At 35.7% G+C, this 13,483-nt stretch overlaps 1 protein-coding gene across 5 annotated transcripts in view; it reads right to left on the bottom strand.

Moving 5' to 3' along the window:
* EPHA7 (EPH receptor A7) overlaps nt 1–13,483 on the bottom strand; it is a 158,626-nt gene that overhangs the window by 4,581 nt on the left and 140,562 nt on the right. For 2 of the 5 annotated variants that reach the window (XM_015858874.2, XM_015858875.2), the window contains exons 16-17: nt 13,018–13,173; nt 10,770–11,906 (exon numbers count right to left, since the gene is read on the bottom strand). The exons of 1 other annotated variant lie outside the window; for it this stretch is intronic. In XM_015858874.2, the coding sequence (XP_015714360.1) occupies nt 11,792–11,906; nt 13,018–13,173 (271 nt within the window). In that variant the 3' untranslated portion in view covers nt 10,770–11,791. Of the gene's footprint in view, nt 1–10,769; nt 11,907–13,017; nt 13,174–13,483 lie in introns of those variants that run through there. 2 more of the 5 variants (XM_015858873.2, XM_015858872.2) reach the window with 1 other exon arrangement.

Raw genomic sequence — 13,483 nt, 5'->3', positions numbered from 1 at the left:
TGGCAGATTGGCCATGTAAATGTATAAAACAATATAGCTTTAGGACTACTGGATTTAGGCCAGGATTTAAAAAAAATATATTATGCATATTGTTAGCAATCTTTTAACTAAATTATTTGAAAATTCCTGAGAGAAAAAGCAGCCTTTTACAGACTCCAAGACAAGCAAATGTAGCACTAATACTAAAGAAAAATAAACCAGCAAAGGAATGGCCTCCTGCCTCACCAACCAATATCCTTACAGCTTTTTCCAAAGTAGTGTATGTTTTTCTGTCACAAGGATTAGATTATTTAACGTGTAAAACAAAGGGAAGGTACTTATTCAAGACAATAACATTATTCATACATTGTAACATACAATATGCTTCTGTCACCAGACTGGACAAAATGGGAGCAGATGTTTTATGGAGACGATCTGACAATATTAACGGCCATAATGTCTGAGCTTTCGCAAACAAAAACAAAAACAAACAAACAAGCAAACAAACAAAAAAAACAGCTATAGGAAGCAATCTGATTAGGTTTTTAGGGTTTTTTTTTTTTTTTTGTTTGGTTGGTTTTTTTTGGACCTGCCCTTTGAAAGCCCAGTAATGCAAAGAATGTGTGAGAAAAGAATGCAGCAAAAAAGAACTTGGAGATAAATCCTCTTCAAAAAGAAGACTTTTTTCTTTTCTTTTTGACTACATTTCTTTGTACTATTTAGATGGCAAGTAAGTCTTTGAATTATCAAAAATGGTTGATGTAAATTTATTCAAAGTTTAAGGCAACTAGTAGTCACAAATAGCACTTAGATACATAGGCATTTTAAACCTCAGGTCATATTTTCATTGACAGTGTATCTACTGATTTTATTTATTTATTTATTAATTATTATTATTATTATTTAATCAGCATCACTGGATAATTTATGTATACCCTGTACTTCCTGGCTTTACTTTGGCCTGCACCTGGCTGTCATTGCAAAGTGCTACTTTATCTAGAGCAGAGCCCAAGTGCAAGCTAACAAGGATGAAACTTCAACAAATGGGACTTGAGGATCCCTATGTGACATGTAATATGTTAATCAATATGTTTTTTCTTTACATCTTTACAACCAAGCTATTCATCTTCACTGTACTAAACTTCTAGCTGTCTTCATGCCCAATGTCATTCCAGGCTTATTTCCCTCGGAAGAAATAGAAATCAAAGATGGAAATTCAGGAAAATAAAGGCTGAAGACCATGGCTAAACTAGCTGATAGGGGCTTCAGTTCTTTGCTTTGGCAGCTTTATGGTCAGATTTAGTATTCATTTATCTTGGTTCTGATGCCTTCCATGTCCATCCTTGTATTTATTAATGAGCCAAACAAACATATGCATGCATGAGTTTCTACTTGAACCCTAGCTCCAAAGAAAGGAAATCCTATGCAAACTTGTACTTGGCACACTTATGAGGATCTTGGGTATGCCAACATGTATTCCAGCATCAAATCTGCAAGAATCCTGAAGAAGCATGTTCTGGGATTCATAGCCTCAACCCATCTCTGAAAGTACATGCTTAAATTCATCCTTTCAGCAGAAAATATGTTAAATAAGGGAACAAAGAGATTATTTTGTCTAGAAATTGAGAAATAGTAGAATGATGTAGGAAAGCCCAGAGTCATTGTGGCACTTGCAGACCAAGATATTAGCTCTTCTGGGACATGGCAGGTTGCTCAAACTCTTTCATGAATGAACTCCAATTTCCTTAGAATATAAGGCTTCTTGTTTCAAGAGAAGAAAACTAATCACCAATTTCAGAGTAAGACGGAGTGGACTTCTGAATGGGAAAAGTATTTCAGGAAGCGAAGAGACTGTACAGTGCTGGAAAGAATTTCATAGGTAATGTCCTGCCTGTGGAGCATCTTGACCAGCCTCATCAACATTTTCTGAGGTTGTAGCTGCAGCTCCAGGTGCTCAGCTATATGTGCTTGTCTATAGAGACTCACCCTTTCCACACGTTGCCTTTTTCATATCTTCCCACAGCCCAAAGCTGTAGGATCAGTCTTATGCTTACTGTGCATTTTTCACCCCAAAATTATGTAAAATTTCAGTGAGTCCTCAGAATAAGAGTAGGCCATTCCTCAAATCACAAAAATTAGTGAGCCTTCCTAGAAACAGAGGTAAAAGGATGCCAGAGAAGTGTTAACATTTCTACCTGTGTACCCTGAACTGTGCTTAGCTACAGTTCAGCTGTCAGTGAGCTTACAGGAAGTCTATTATGGTACTCTGGCTTTTACGACAGACAAGGAGAGAAAGTGAATTGAGTAGAATTGAGTGAATTGAGTAGGAGCTATAAATGATATATAAGATATATGTTCATACATTCACGAAATGGCTTCTCCCAATTTACATCATATTCATCTGCTCACTAGAACTAGGATAACAGAGACTTCCACCATCAAAAGGCCTTGAATAGGAAAACAGCATCAATGTGATAAACTTATGATTTAAGCTTTACCAACTATAACATTCTGTTTTGCAAAAGTATGCTGCAAAGGCTCAGTGACACATGCAAATGCATAGCTGTATGGTTTTTGTTCTTCTGATATCTCAAGTGATGCACTGTAAATTTAGACTTGATAATTGAACCTGTAATATCATGCAGCAACTCGTAAAAGCACAATGAAATATGTAATATCCATTCTACTAGAGTTTTTAATTCAAGTAACTCGACAACATCAGATGCTAAATAAAAAAATCAGGTTTATACAGTCCTACTTAAGTATACAAGTATAAAAATGGTGTTAGTTGCTTTGATGGCTGACTTTAAAAGTATTCTTTTTTTTTCCCTATAATTGTCAAGCAACACTGAAAACAGGTAATATTTCTAGGGAATACTTTCAAATTAGAAATGTAATTTTAGTATAATGATTTTTCTTTTTTAACAAATAATTCAAAAGTAGATAGCACAGATAAAGTATTAGTTCTCATATCACTTACATGGGACTGTCATTAGTTCATAAGTTTTTCTCCCACTGAAACAGTCCTCTCACCACATATTTTGATCTGTGCTATTCAGCACTCCCCACACTTAGACTGTCCTGTCAGTGGGAAGATGTGTATATTATTTTGAACATACTCCATTATCTCACACAATGAATGTTACTTATCAGCCTAGCTGATTCACCTCTTCTGTATCCCTCTCCCCACTCCCACATAAACATAAACACGCTGACTTTTGTTCTGACCAACACTACTGACTTCTGCACCTAGAACGTGCACCTCCTTCCTTGCTTTTTGTTCATAGAAAGAGATGTAGGAAGCTTTCCAGCAGTACCCAACATGTGCACAGCTGGTGGCTGTTTTAAAGAGGAAGAGAACAAAACAGAACGGTACGGAGCACCTGCATGCTCAGTCCCAGTAAATTGTGTAATAGCATTTATAATCACTGGGGTTTGAAATGCTCATCCCTCACTACCCACTTCTACTTATCCTTCAGTGAAGTGTGGGTACTACTAGTTATTAATGACTCACGCCAGCTGGGGAGAGTTGGAAGTGTAGCACACTTCAAAACTGGTTTCCCTTCTCATGGCTGCAGAAACACTCCTCAAAACTGAGAAGCAACTCCACACAAAGTAACTAGCATGGAAGCCTGGAAAAGGGCTTGGGTGATGCTCTATAACTACCACAAGTAAGTTTTTGAGTTCTGGAGAATAGAACACCATGCTTAGCAAAGAATTTGATGAGACTGAAAGCAATGCAAGTCTGAGATTTGCAACAGACTACCTGAGGTAGGTTTTGCCAGCAAGTAGGAAGAACCAGAAAGGATTTATCTTTTGCACAAGTTTAGGTAACTTTGGCTTTGAAATAATTATTTCTCTTGAAAAGTGTATTAAATAGAAATGCTAGGCAGCTTTCTGCTTTACTTCTTTTCCTCCACACCCCTACCCTTAGCAGTGGATGAGTAGGTAGGTAAGTTATATAATAAGGCACATTCTTTATCCTCAGAATAGCAAAGAATCAGTTGGCCATAAAACTGAGACCCATCAATGTCTTGTTAGGAATCCATTTCAATGCCTTGCCAACCCAGCTTCTTCCTGCAGGCACATGATGTAGATTTGAACCTAGTGCAGTCTTTACTTCTCTAGCAGACTGGTAGCAAATGCTGGCTACTAGGGATGAAGACATTTTTATTTTGTTTAGGTTAATATAAGAGAGGTATTCAATTATGAGGGATGAGATAGACTGAGTGGATTCAGCAGGGCAAGTATCCTGGAAGAGAAATAAAAGTATTGCCCAAATCAGCTGCAGGTTTTCTCAGCCTCTCTTTTCTCACCCAAGTAACACTTTCACCTCACCCAATCTTGTCTCAACTCATCTTACTCTTCCATTGACTCGATATAGAAGCATCATTGCTGCCAAGATCAAACTAGATAATAAGATTAACAGAGACCATCTCCTACCCAAGATAATCCATACTTCAGTAGCTAGCGTACCTTATGAGGTATAAACACTATACACACACAGACTATTCAGTATTATGATAGACTCATCTCTTTCTGAACCAGATCCTAGTCACCATCTAAAGAACATGAAAAAGCCTTCAGGAAGTATCTGGATTACTTTTCTAAGTTTACTGATGGCAAATCAGATTTCTCACACTTTATTAGATTGAATCTTAGTGGAAGAATACAGTTAATTTAAAACTATGACTGAAAAGAACATGCTGGAGATAAGTAATCTGAGATTGCTTCAGTCATATTCTTAAACTGTACATACACAATGTATGTGTATACATTTTTGGCATAAGTTCGTTGGTCCCTGAGGAAAAGAAGTTGAAATGTTTTTGAGCAGACATCTTAAAAATGGACATGTAGCCCTTAAGTAAGCCAGTGGAAGTTGGCATAGTGAAACAGGTTGAATCACAGTCAAGAAATTGCCTGAATAATGTCTCTACAGACATAAGATGTAAGAGATCAACATAACTACATTTTGTCTGAAATTCTTCAGTCTAGCCTCTTTTCAAGCCAATTTAAATTGCCATATTAAAAAAAGTGTGCTTTTTTCCTTTTACTGAGACTTCATTTTTAGAGCAGGAACTTTGTTTCTTAATCTGCAAGACAAACATGCATATTTTATGGTAATTCTAAGGAAATAATCAGAAAACAATTGATATTGCACACAACCAACTCAACCAACTTAATTGATTCTTCAGTGTTACCCTCCCACTCCCCCCCCCCCCCCCTCCCCCCTTCTTCTTTATTTGTTTATTTATGTTTCTTTTTGCAGACAAGCAGAAGGATTTATTTGTGGAGTGGAGACTGTATATTCTTTGGTTTGTAACTAATGTGGAATAGCTCAGAGTCCAGGAACTCTAATATCATTATCATACATAAAACTTTGAGTTTAATGTTTGAGTGTTTTTTCCACTACTAGCCTTATTATGATTCATCAGGTGAACTCTGAGCTGTAGTTCTTCATTACTGGTAATTATTATTAGCAGCATAGTTCTACAGCTGGTTACTTTATTCAGTTAAATACAGAAACCTTGGTCGATAGATGAATAGTTTTTCTGTTCTTAATTTCGCTCCTCTGGCACTAAGAATTATGTCTTGTTTTGTCCAAGATTCATTTGTTTGGCTACATGATTTTCGCTTGGTTGTATATCATCTTTTTTCATAGGCTATCAAAGTGTCAACTATTTTTTGACTTGTGGTTCTTTTCTGGTCACTAATTTGAAATTCAGTGCATCCTATCTGTATAGTATCAGCTCAAAAACCTGTTATCAGTACACTATATTTAAAGAAGACTATCCTAAAACTTTCTGAGAGCAAATATCATCAGAGTTTATTTTATTTGCAGGCTTTTAATGTAAAATTCTCCTTTCATATCTCCTTCAAGTCTGCTTGAATGAGCTGCATATTACCAGTTGCTTTCCCATCTGCCTCAATTTAGTCTCTGACAAATTCCAATCTGGCCTGAGGAAAAATCAGAATACTAAAACCATTACATACTAGATTATTACATATATTTTAATATCGGCATCTCACTACTTAAGTAAAAACCTCCAGATTCTATAATTTCACTGCCAGCAATGTTTTGCAGAGCCTTATGACTTAGACATGTGAATGGCTTCACACTCCTCTGTTTTCAATCCCTTTCCTTTTTAATCTTTAGCCTTCCATCATGTCAGTAGGCATAACCTACATAGTGTCTACAGCATATAAACTCAGTTTGAGCCTTTTCACTTTCAAACTGCCTGACCCTTGCCCATCCTAAACGTTCACACAGAATTTCACTGAAGTTTTGTGCCTCAGCCTATCTCAACAGGTATCTTGCAATAGCTAATCCAGAGAAAAAAAAGTCCCACAAATGCAGCTTGTATTCTGTCACTACTCTTTTGTCAGAATATTGCAGATTTTATATGTATGATGTGACCTGTTATATTTTTTAAAACACTGCATTAAATGTGTTAAAAAATTGGTGAATGTAGTCTTACTTTGGGTTTCACAGATCAATTGTTGATTTTTGTATTACTTTTTGTGGTTTTTTTTTGTGGGTTTTTTTTTGTTTTCTCCAAAAACCTTTGTATGCCCCCACCTTGTCATTTTTTTTTTTTTTTTTTTTTTTTTGCAGGAAATCTGCTGTGCTTTTTATTTATTTATTTATTTATTTGTTTATTTATTTTCCCTGAAGTAAATGGAAGGCTATGCAAATAATGAACTTTGTTTAAAAGGTTTAAAAGTAATTGTTGGCTAAGTTGGATCATCCTTAAGGGGATAGCAGAGAAAATATTGGTTGCTGCCCAGAATTTCTCATCTTACTGGAAATTAGTTTGATGACAAAACTTTTGAGTTTTGATAGATCCCAAATCTATCATCTGGAAGTCTGTTCCAAGTTAGTGGGTTATGACACACTGTCACAGGTTGCCCAGAGAAACTGTAGCATCCCTGGAGGTGTTCAAGGCCAGGCTGAGTGGGCAACCTGATCTGGTTGGAGATCCCCCCATGGCAGGGGGATTGGAACTGGATGATCTTTGGTGGCCCTTCCAACTCAATCCATTCCATGATTCTCTGAAAATTCCCTTAGTTCTACATATTAGTGAAGTCATACAGTACAAATCTAAACAGTCCAGAATATGCTTAACTCCCATTGTGCTACTAGCTCAGCAAATCACAGCAACATCTGAATAGCCCTCTAGTACCTATTGCCAGTATTACTGTTAAACAAGAACTTCTATTGTACCTGGCCTTATCATTCTGCCTGGGAACTTCTACAAACATAAAAAGTAATTGTCCAGAAAAACCCATGAAACCCAACAACAAATAAACATAAATAAATAAATAAAATTTCATCATCATAAAACAAACATTTAACAAGTTATGAGCGTATAAGTTTCTAATTGTATGCAGGGAAACAATGAATCAAGGATATAAATGGTAGCTCCAATACATCACATATATAGATTTTTAAGGGTAGAATGACCCCTTTTTTTCTGAGTTGGCATTTACTTCTCCCACACAGCCAGTGGACTCTCTCATGCTATTAGTTGGCCGCAAAGTGCCAGATGAACATGTCTGTGTGCTAGGGAGTCTCAGCATCACTTGGCATTATGACTGTAGTGACACAATCACCGTATTGTAGAAGTAACTTGAAAGTCGCAGAATTTAAATCATTCTCAAAATTGCTATATATAAATTATATAGAGAGTTAAGGAGAAATTATTATCATTTTTTATTTCAACTACTAACCAATAAATGTAAAAAAAATACCAACAACAGAATAAAAATAGACCCCTTCATCCCCCACATTAAAGCAATAGTTTTTGTAACATTCGAAACAGTGGAAACTATTTACCGCATATTATTATTAGTGAAGAAAAGCAAATTTAATTTAAAATAATTCTTTGAAATTCCCTCAGTGGATGCAAGATGACTGCAGCTTAAACAAATATTAAAAACTCATTTTAAATGGAGAAAAATACAGACAGCTCAATTATTGAGATATAAAGGGAAACATTCAATTCTAGACACATTTAAGCATCTTTGCCCCCTGGAGATTTTTACATGACATTTTTTTTAGATAAACATGGTTTTGCAAACAGCAACTATCATCTCTGATCACATAACCTCTGGACTGAAGCAGAATGCCAGCAAATATTTCTCATTATTTAAAGTCTTAAATAACTGTAATTTACTAGGCAGGTCTCCCTAAGAACAATCACAAAATAAATCAAGAATTAATACCCATATACAGAAAGCATTTAGATGACCTGTTACAAATTTCTGAAAAAAAACCAAAAAAAAAACCACAACAAAATAACAACCTTAAAAAAAACATACTCTCTCTGTGACAAAGCCCAGTTTAAATACATTCTGGGACATACTAGTAGAGGAGCTGCCTTTCAACAACACTCAGATTCTAGGGAAAACTCTGTAGCAGCTGAGAACACACAGGGTAAGAATCACCTAATTTTAAATATCTAGACATTAGATGCCTAAACTAAGCTAATCATCTGGATTCCCTCTGGAGGTAATGGAGATAAGCATTTCCAGAGGGAGATTCATCCTGCTTGTCTTAGGCATCTTTCTTTTAGATGCTTACAGATGGATAAAGTCAAGGAATATCACCCTCACTGGCAGCCTGATATTGTCTTCTTTAGCAATGCACAATACCATAGTTCAGTGGAATTAAGCCAGAACTGAGCTCAGTTCTCCGTTTCATCATTTAGCCTTTAATTCTCTCTCCAACCTTTTTTTTTTTTTTTTTTTCAGTTCTCATGAACACAGACTGTCTCTGGCACTTTGCTTTTCTTATACTGGACTATGTTTTCATGAAACCTGGGGAACTGTAATTAACATCAATATATATTGCTGCTCTACCAGTTTAAATCCTTTAACATGCATGTGCTCTAAACCGCAATAATGTTCCGAACAGATAGATAAGATAGGAATATTGGTATTGATTGTGCTTTCTGAGTCTACTCTACCACTTTCAAATGTGTAAAAAAACTGTGGCAACTTTAAGGCAGTCAAGGTATATAGATGAATGATAAAATATAGTTATTATTCAAAATAGATGGCTTAAATCAAACAAGTGAAAATCAGGAAGAAATAACATTAGGGCCCTCACTTTTATGTGTGTGAGTCTACACATGCTTTGAGGCCTCTGTGTTTCAGAGCATTGAACAGGTTCTCAGGGTGAAGACTGACCTCAACTTTCGTTCATTTAGGGTTTGGGGGTTCTCAGCAATACCAGCATTGCTGAATCACACCTGGAAACACCAAGCCCTTAGAAACATTAGCCAAGGTTTGTAAGGAAGTAGTTGTTGGACTCCTAAATTTACAGTTAGGTGCCTAAAGCAGCAGCAAAACTGACAAGCACCCTGTGCAGTTGCCCACAGATGCTCACCCCAGTAGTGAGGCACTTAGCGTTAGTTATAACACAAAACAGATGTTTATTAATAATGAGTGTTCTGATGGCAAGTGGAAGTGTCTTGGCCAAGTGGTTTCATGCACTACTTTCAATGTTGGGCATGCAGTCTACTCTGCATCCTAATTCTACACCATTTTTAGAAAATTAATTGTAATAGTTTAAAAAAAAAAAAAATAAATCTTGATCTGCACACATGAAAATAACTGTTTCTACTGAATGATAATCTAATATGAAACAAGAATATTCACCTTTTTTAATTACTCTGCCCAAATCCAGGCAATAAATTAGGCTTCTCAGCATGACTGTAAAGTGCTGTGAATTGTATAAACAATCATATATGGACACTGAAAAATAACCCTTATGCACATTGCATTATAGTTCCAAAAATATATTTACAGTCTATTACAAAGATTACAAATGGAAGTGTCTACGTATCAGGATTATTCTAATTAAAAGCTTTATACAGATTTTCTTCAACAAAGGTGAGGGGACAAAACTGGTGTAACCAAACTGATTTTTCTAATGAGACAAATAAATAAAATGACAAATATAACTGTACAGTGGTCTAAAAAGGTGTTTTTCTTTAAAAAAAAAAAAAAAAAAAAAAAAAAAAAAGGAGGAAAAAATGATGTTTTTAGTTTTTGATAACTATCTTTGGTCCTAAATGTGGGAAAACACATTATGTAGCATGATATCATGTTTGTATGCTTTCGCAAGTAAATAGAACAAGTATTAGTGCATTTTCAATGTATCCAGAGCTCACTATAACATAAATGTGTATATAAAACCAAGACAGTATAAATAAAATTTACAAGTTTTACAAAGGAAAATTTACAGGGTTGTTCATTACTTTTTATTTTTTTTGTGTGGATGCCCACATTATCAAACAAGACCAATTTATGACTGATCCCTGGGATCTTTCTCTATCAAAATCAATAGAAGCAGCCCAATTCTCTTTGGAAAGTACAGCATTCACTGTTGAGGGTAGTTCACAATTTTCAGAATTTTGTAAAGCATTTCTCTATGTTTCATATATGATCCCTCCATATCTGTGAAGACACAGTTTGTTATTGCTTATGGTTAATCAAACACAAACATATGTAAGTAATAATGGTTGTAGAAGATATTCATTGAGCAAATACTCTTATGAATCTGTGCTCCTGATGATGACTGCTGTGCCTGTGTGAGTACAGACACAAATATTTTGATTAGAGCTGTAAAACCTTGTAAAAAATCTGAAAATTCGGAACTGCCCCTTGCCTCATGCTCTATGTTTCTAATATAAAATCTATGTCCTTAATCTCACAGCTGGACTGCATTGAACTTAAATTCATATAAAATATACGCCAGCTATTTATTTTAGATTTGCTAATGCAAAATATTGAAAAAAAAAAAAAGCGATGTGCTCAGATTAAATGGTTTAGGTAACACTGGAGAACTGCACCTATGTTCTCAGACACTCCTACAATCACTTGTCCATTCAACATAGTGCCTCAGCAGGTTTGCAGCTAAAGATCTACATCTTAGTATATATCTCACTTTATTCCATTAAATCATCTTGCAAACAATTTGCTAAAAGTGCCTAGAACTACGTAAGGTCATTATTGCTTTTCTTTTCTTTCTTTTTTTTTTTTTGTCTTTTTTTTTTTTTGTCTTTTATTTTCTTTGAAAAGATAGTATATGTGTAACCTTAAAAAATTCTTTAAAAAATATCAGAGCTCTTGGCAACTTGCATTATCCTGACTCCCTGCCAATTAGCTAGTCATGTCAATATGGTGCTGATTTAACAAAAGTAAATGGTACTAAAGGATACCAAAGTTGGGACAGATATACATTGCTTGGTCATGCTTCTTAAATCTCTAGGAACTCAAATAATCCTTCAGAGGTACCCAGTGTAGTAATGTGTCATAGAATTAGCACTAAAAAGGTCCAAAGATATAAACATCATACTAAAAGAAAGTCCTTATGAAGAATAAACACAAATGATTAAAAAAAGATTCAGAAATCACAGATTTAAGGAAAATATTTTGTTGAATTTAACAATAATATCATGACTTCATCTGACAAATATATTCTTTTTTAAATTTTTATGTACATTTAAAAAGTCTGTTAGATAAAAAGGAGGTTAGAGAGCTCAAGGTGTTTATATGTTTATTCAGGTAGTACTTTGTTTATTGTCACTGCTGTTTTCCTTGCCACCACTGGTGGATCCTAATTCCCTTTTCATAAATTCTGGTGGCACTTAGGAGTTCAAGTCTGTAGGTGCTTCTTGTAGCTCTTCTATTCACTGCAGGAAGGACCCAGGAAATCAAGTGTCTTCTAGTAGCACTTCATATATACTGAAGGCCAGTGCTGTTCTCTCAGTCTGTCACCTCCCTCATAAGGGAGAAATGTCTATCACACTTGGATGCCAGTGCCGTGTAAATGTAGCATTTGTGCTCTCATAGTCTGAATGCTGCTCATGATTTTCTTTTGATGACCAACCAACGTGATCCCTAAACTCATCACATCCCTGGAGAAGACAAATGCGTACATTGTTAATTTTTCAACTTAGACTGCTACTGTATGGTAATCAATTGTGAGTTAAAGCTACATAGTGGTCTGGGCTACAGGTTTCTAACACTGAAGCTGTATTGAAACCTCAGCTCAGTACTGTAAAGTCCATATAGATCATCAGTGAGGAATGTAATTGCATGGCACATGTCATGCAATTACACTGTCTTGTGTCTCCACAACTGAGAATGAAGTTTTGCACTATTTTGCACTTATTGCCCTTCTAAGGACACCAAAGAAGAGACACTTTTCTCATAAAATACTTTGGGAGGCTTTCAAGATAAAAGTTATATATATACAAGATTTGGGAAGTCACATTTTGCTTCCTAAAGAGATGTTTAGTGAAAACCTTTGCATACTGATCCATACCCATTGTGCAAATGAAAAAGGATCAGCTGTTTCAACTTAAACACTAGTAGTGCTACTAATCCACTATCTTTTGGGCTCTGGTGGCAGTTCTCAGGTTACAGACTGAGGTCCCTAGCAATAACAGGTAGACAAGAGTGGAGCTGGAAGCTTGAGAATATTGTTTCAAACTTGACTAGAAAAATGTTGCTCTGTAAAAGGCATTGCAAGTGATTGGCTACTACCAGAATAACTTTGCTTTCAGGGTGCCAAGAAAACACTGTTTAAGACAGCAGTGCCAATACTACCCATGCTTGCCTTCAGAAAACTGTTTTGCTTCTATAGTCTTTTATCCTAAGGCAAAGTATTTTCCTGAAAGACACAGACAGCCCCTGGCCAATTAGAAGAAAGATTCACATCTTCCTAGTCCAGATCTGGAAAAATGTACCAATTAGACAGAGAAAAACAAGGCGGTTATTTTCCTATATATACATACTTTAAAATGGGCCAAATTCTACCTCAAATTCTAGCCTGGTTATTATTTCAGTTAGTCTCAAAAATGGGGAAAAAAGTGATGCCACACATAGGTAGAAGGGTATTTGACCTTTCATGGGTACCATGTACCCATGTTTGTACTCAGGATAAAGTTTTCAAGTTGAACATCATGTATTATTTTACCTAGAAGTTCCCTAAATGCAAGTTAAACATGCCCAGTTCTAACTTACTCAATAGTCATCCTGGCAACTGATTCAAGAGAGTTGTAGCCTGCTGCTGTGAAATTATCCTTATATCTTTCCATCTTAATAGCTTGTAACCATTCGCCTACGGAGCAGAAAGTGGTAAAATCGGGAGTGTTCTGGTCCAGAAGAGGGCTAATTGGTCTATGGAGAAGGAAAAAGGAAAGTAAGTTGTTTCCAAAGAGAGTAAAACATCAGGGAGTATTTAGCAAAGTGAGAGTCAAATAAGTTTGGGGTATTCAAAATTTCAAGAGTAAAAAGTAATAGGCCTTTATAAACAGGTTAGATTATTCTGTGAATAGCTCTGACTGCACTGTAGTTCACAGTATGTATTTCCTAAACTTATTCATGTAAAAGATGAAAGGTCAGAGTGAGCAACAACAGCCTAATGGACTATTTTTATCAACACTATATCAGCCTAGCATGACAGCAGCTGTAACTGAAGTTGCTGAGT

This window comes from Coturnix japonica, chromosome 3 (genome assembly GCF_001577835.2).
Source record: "Coturnix japonica isolate 7356 chromosome 3, Coturnix japonica 2.1, whole genome shotgun sequence".
In the NCBI taxonomy this organism is placed as follows: Eukaryota; Metazoa; Chordata; class Aves; order Galliformes; family Phasianidae; genus Coturnix; species Coturnix japonica.
This window is presented reverse-complemented; position numbering and strand designations above follow the sequence as displayed.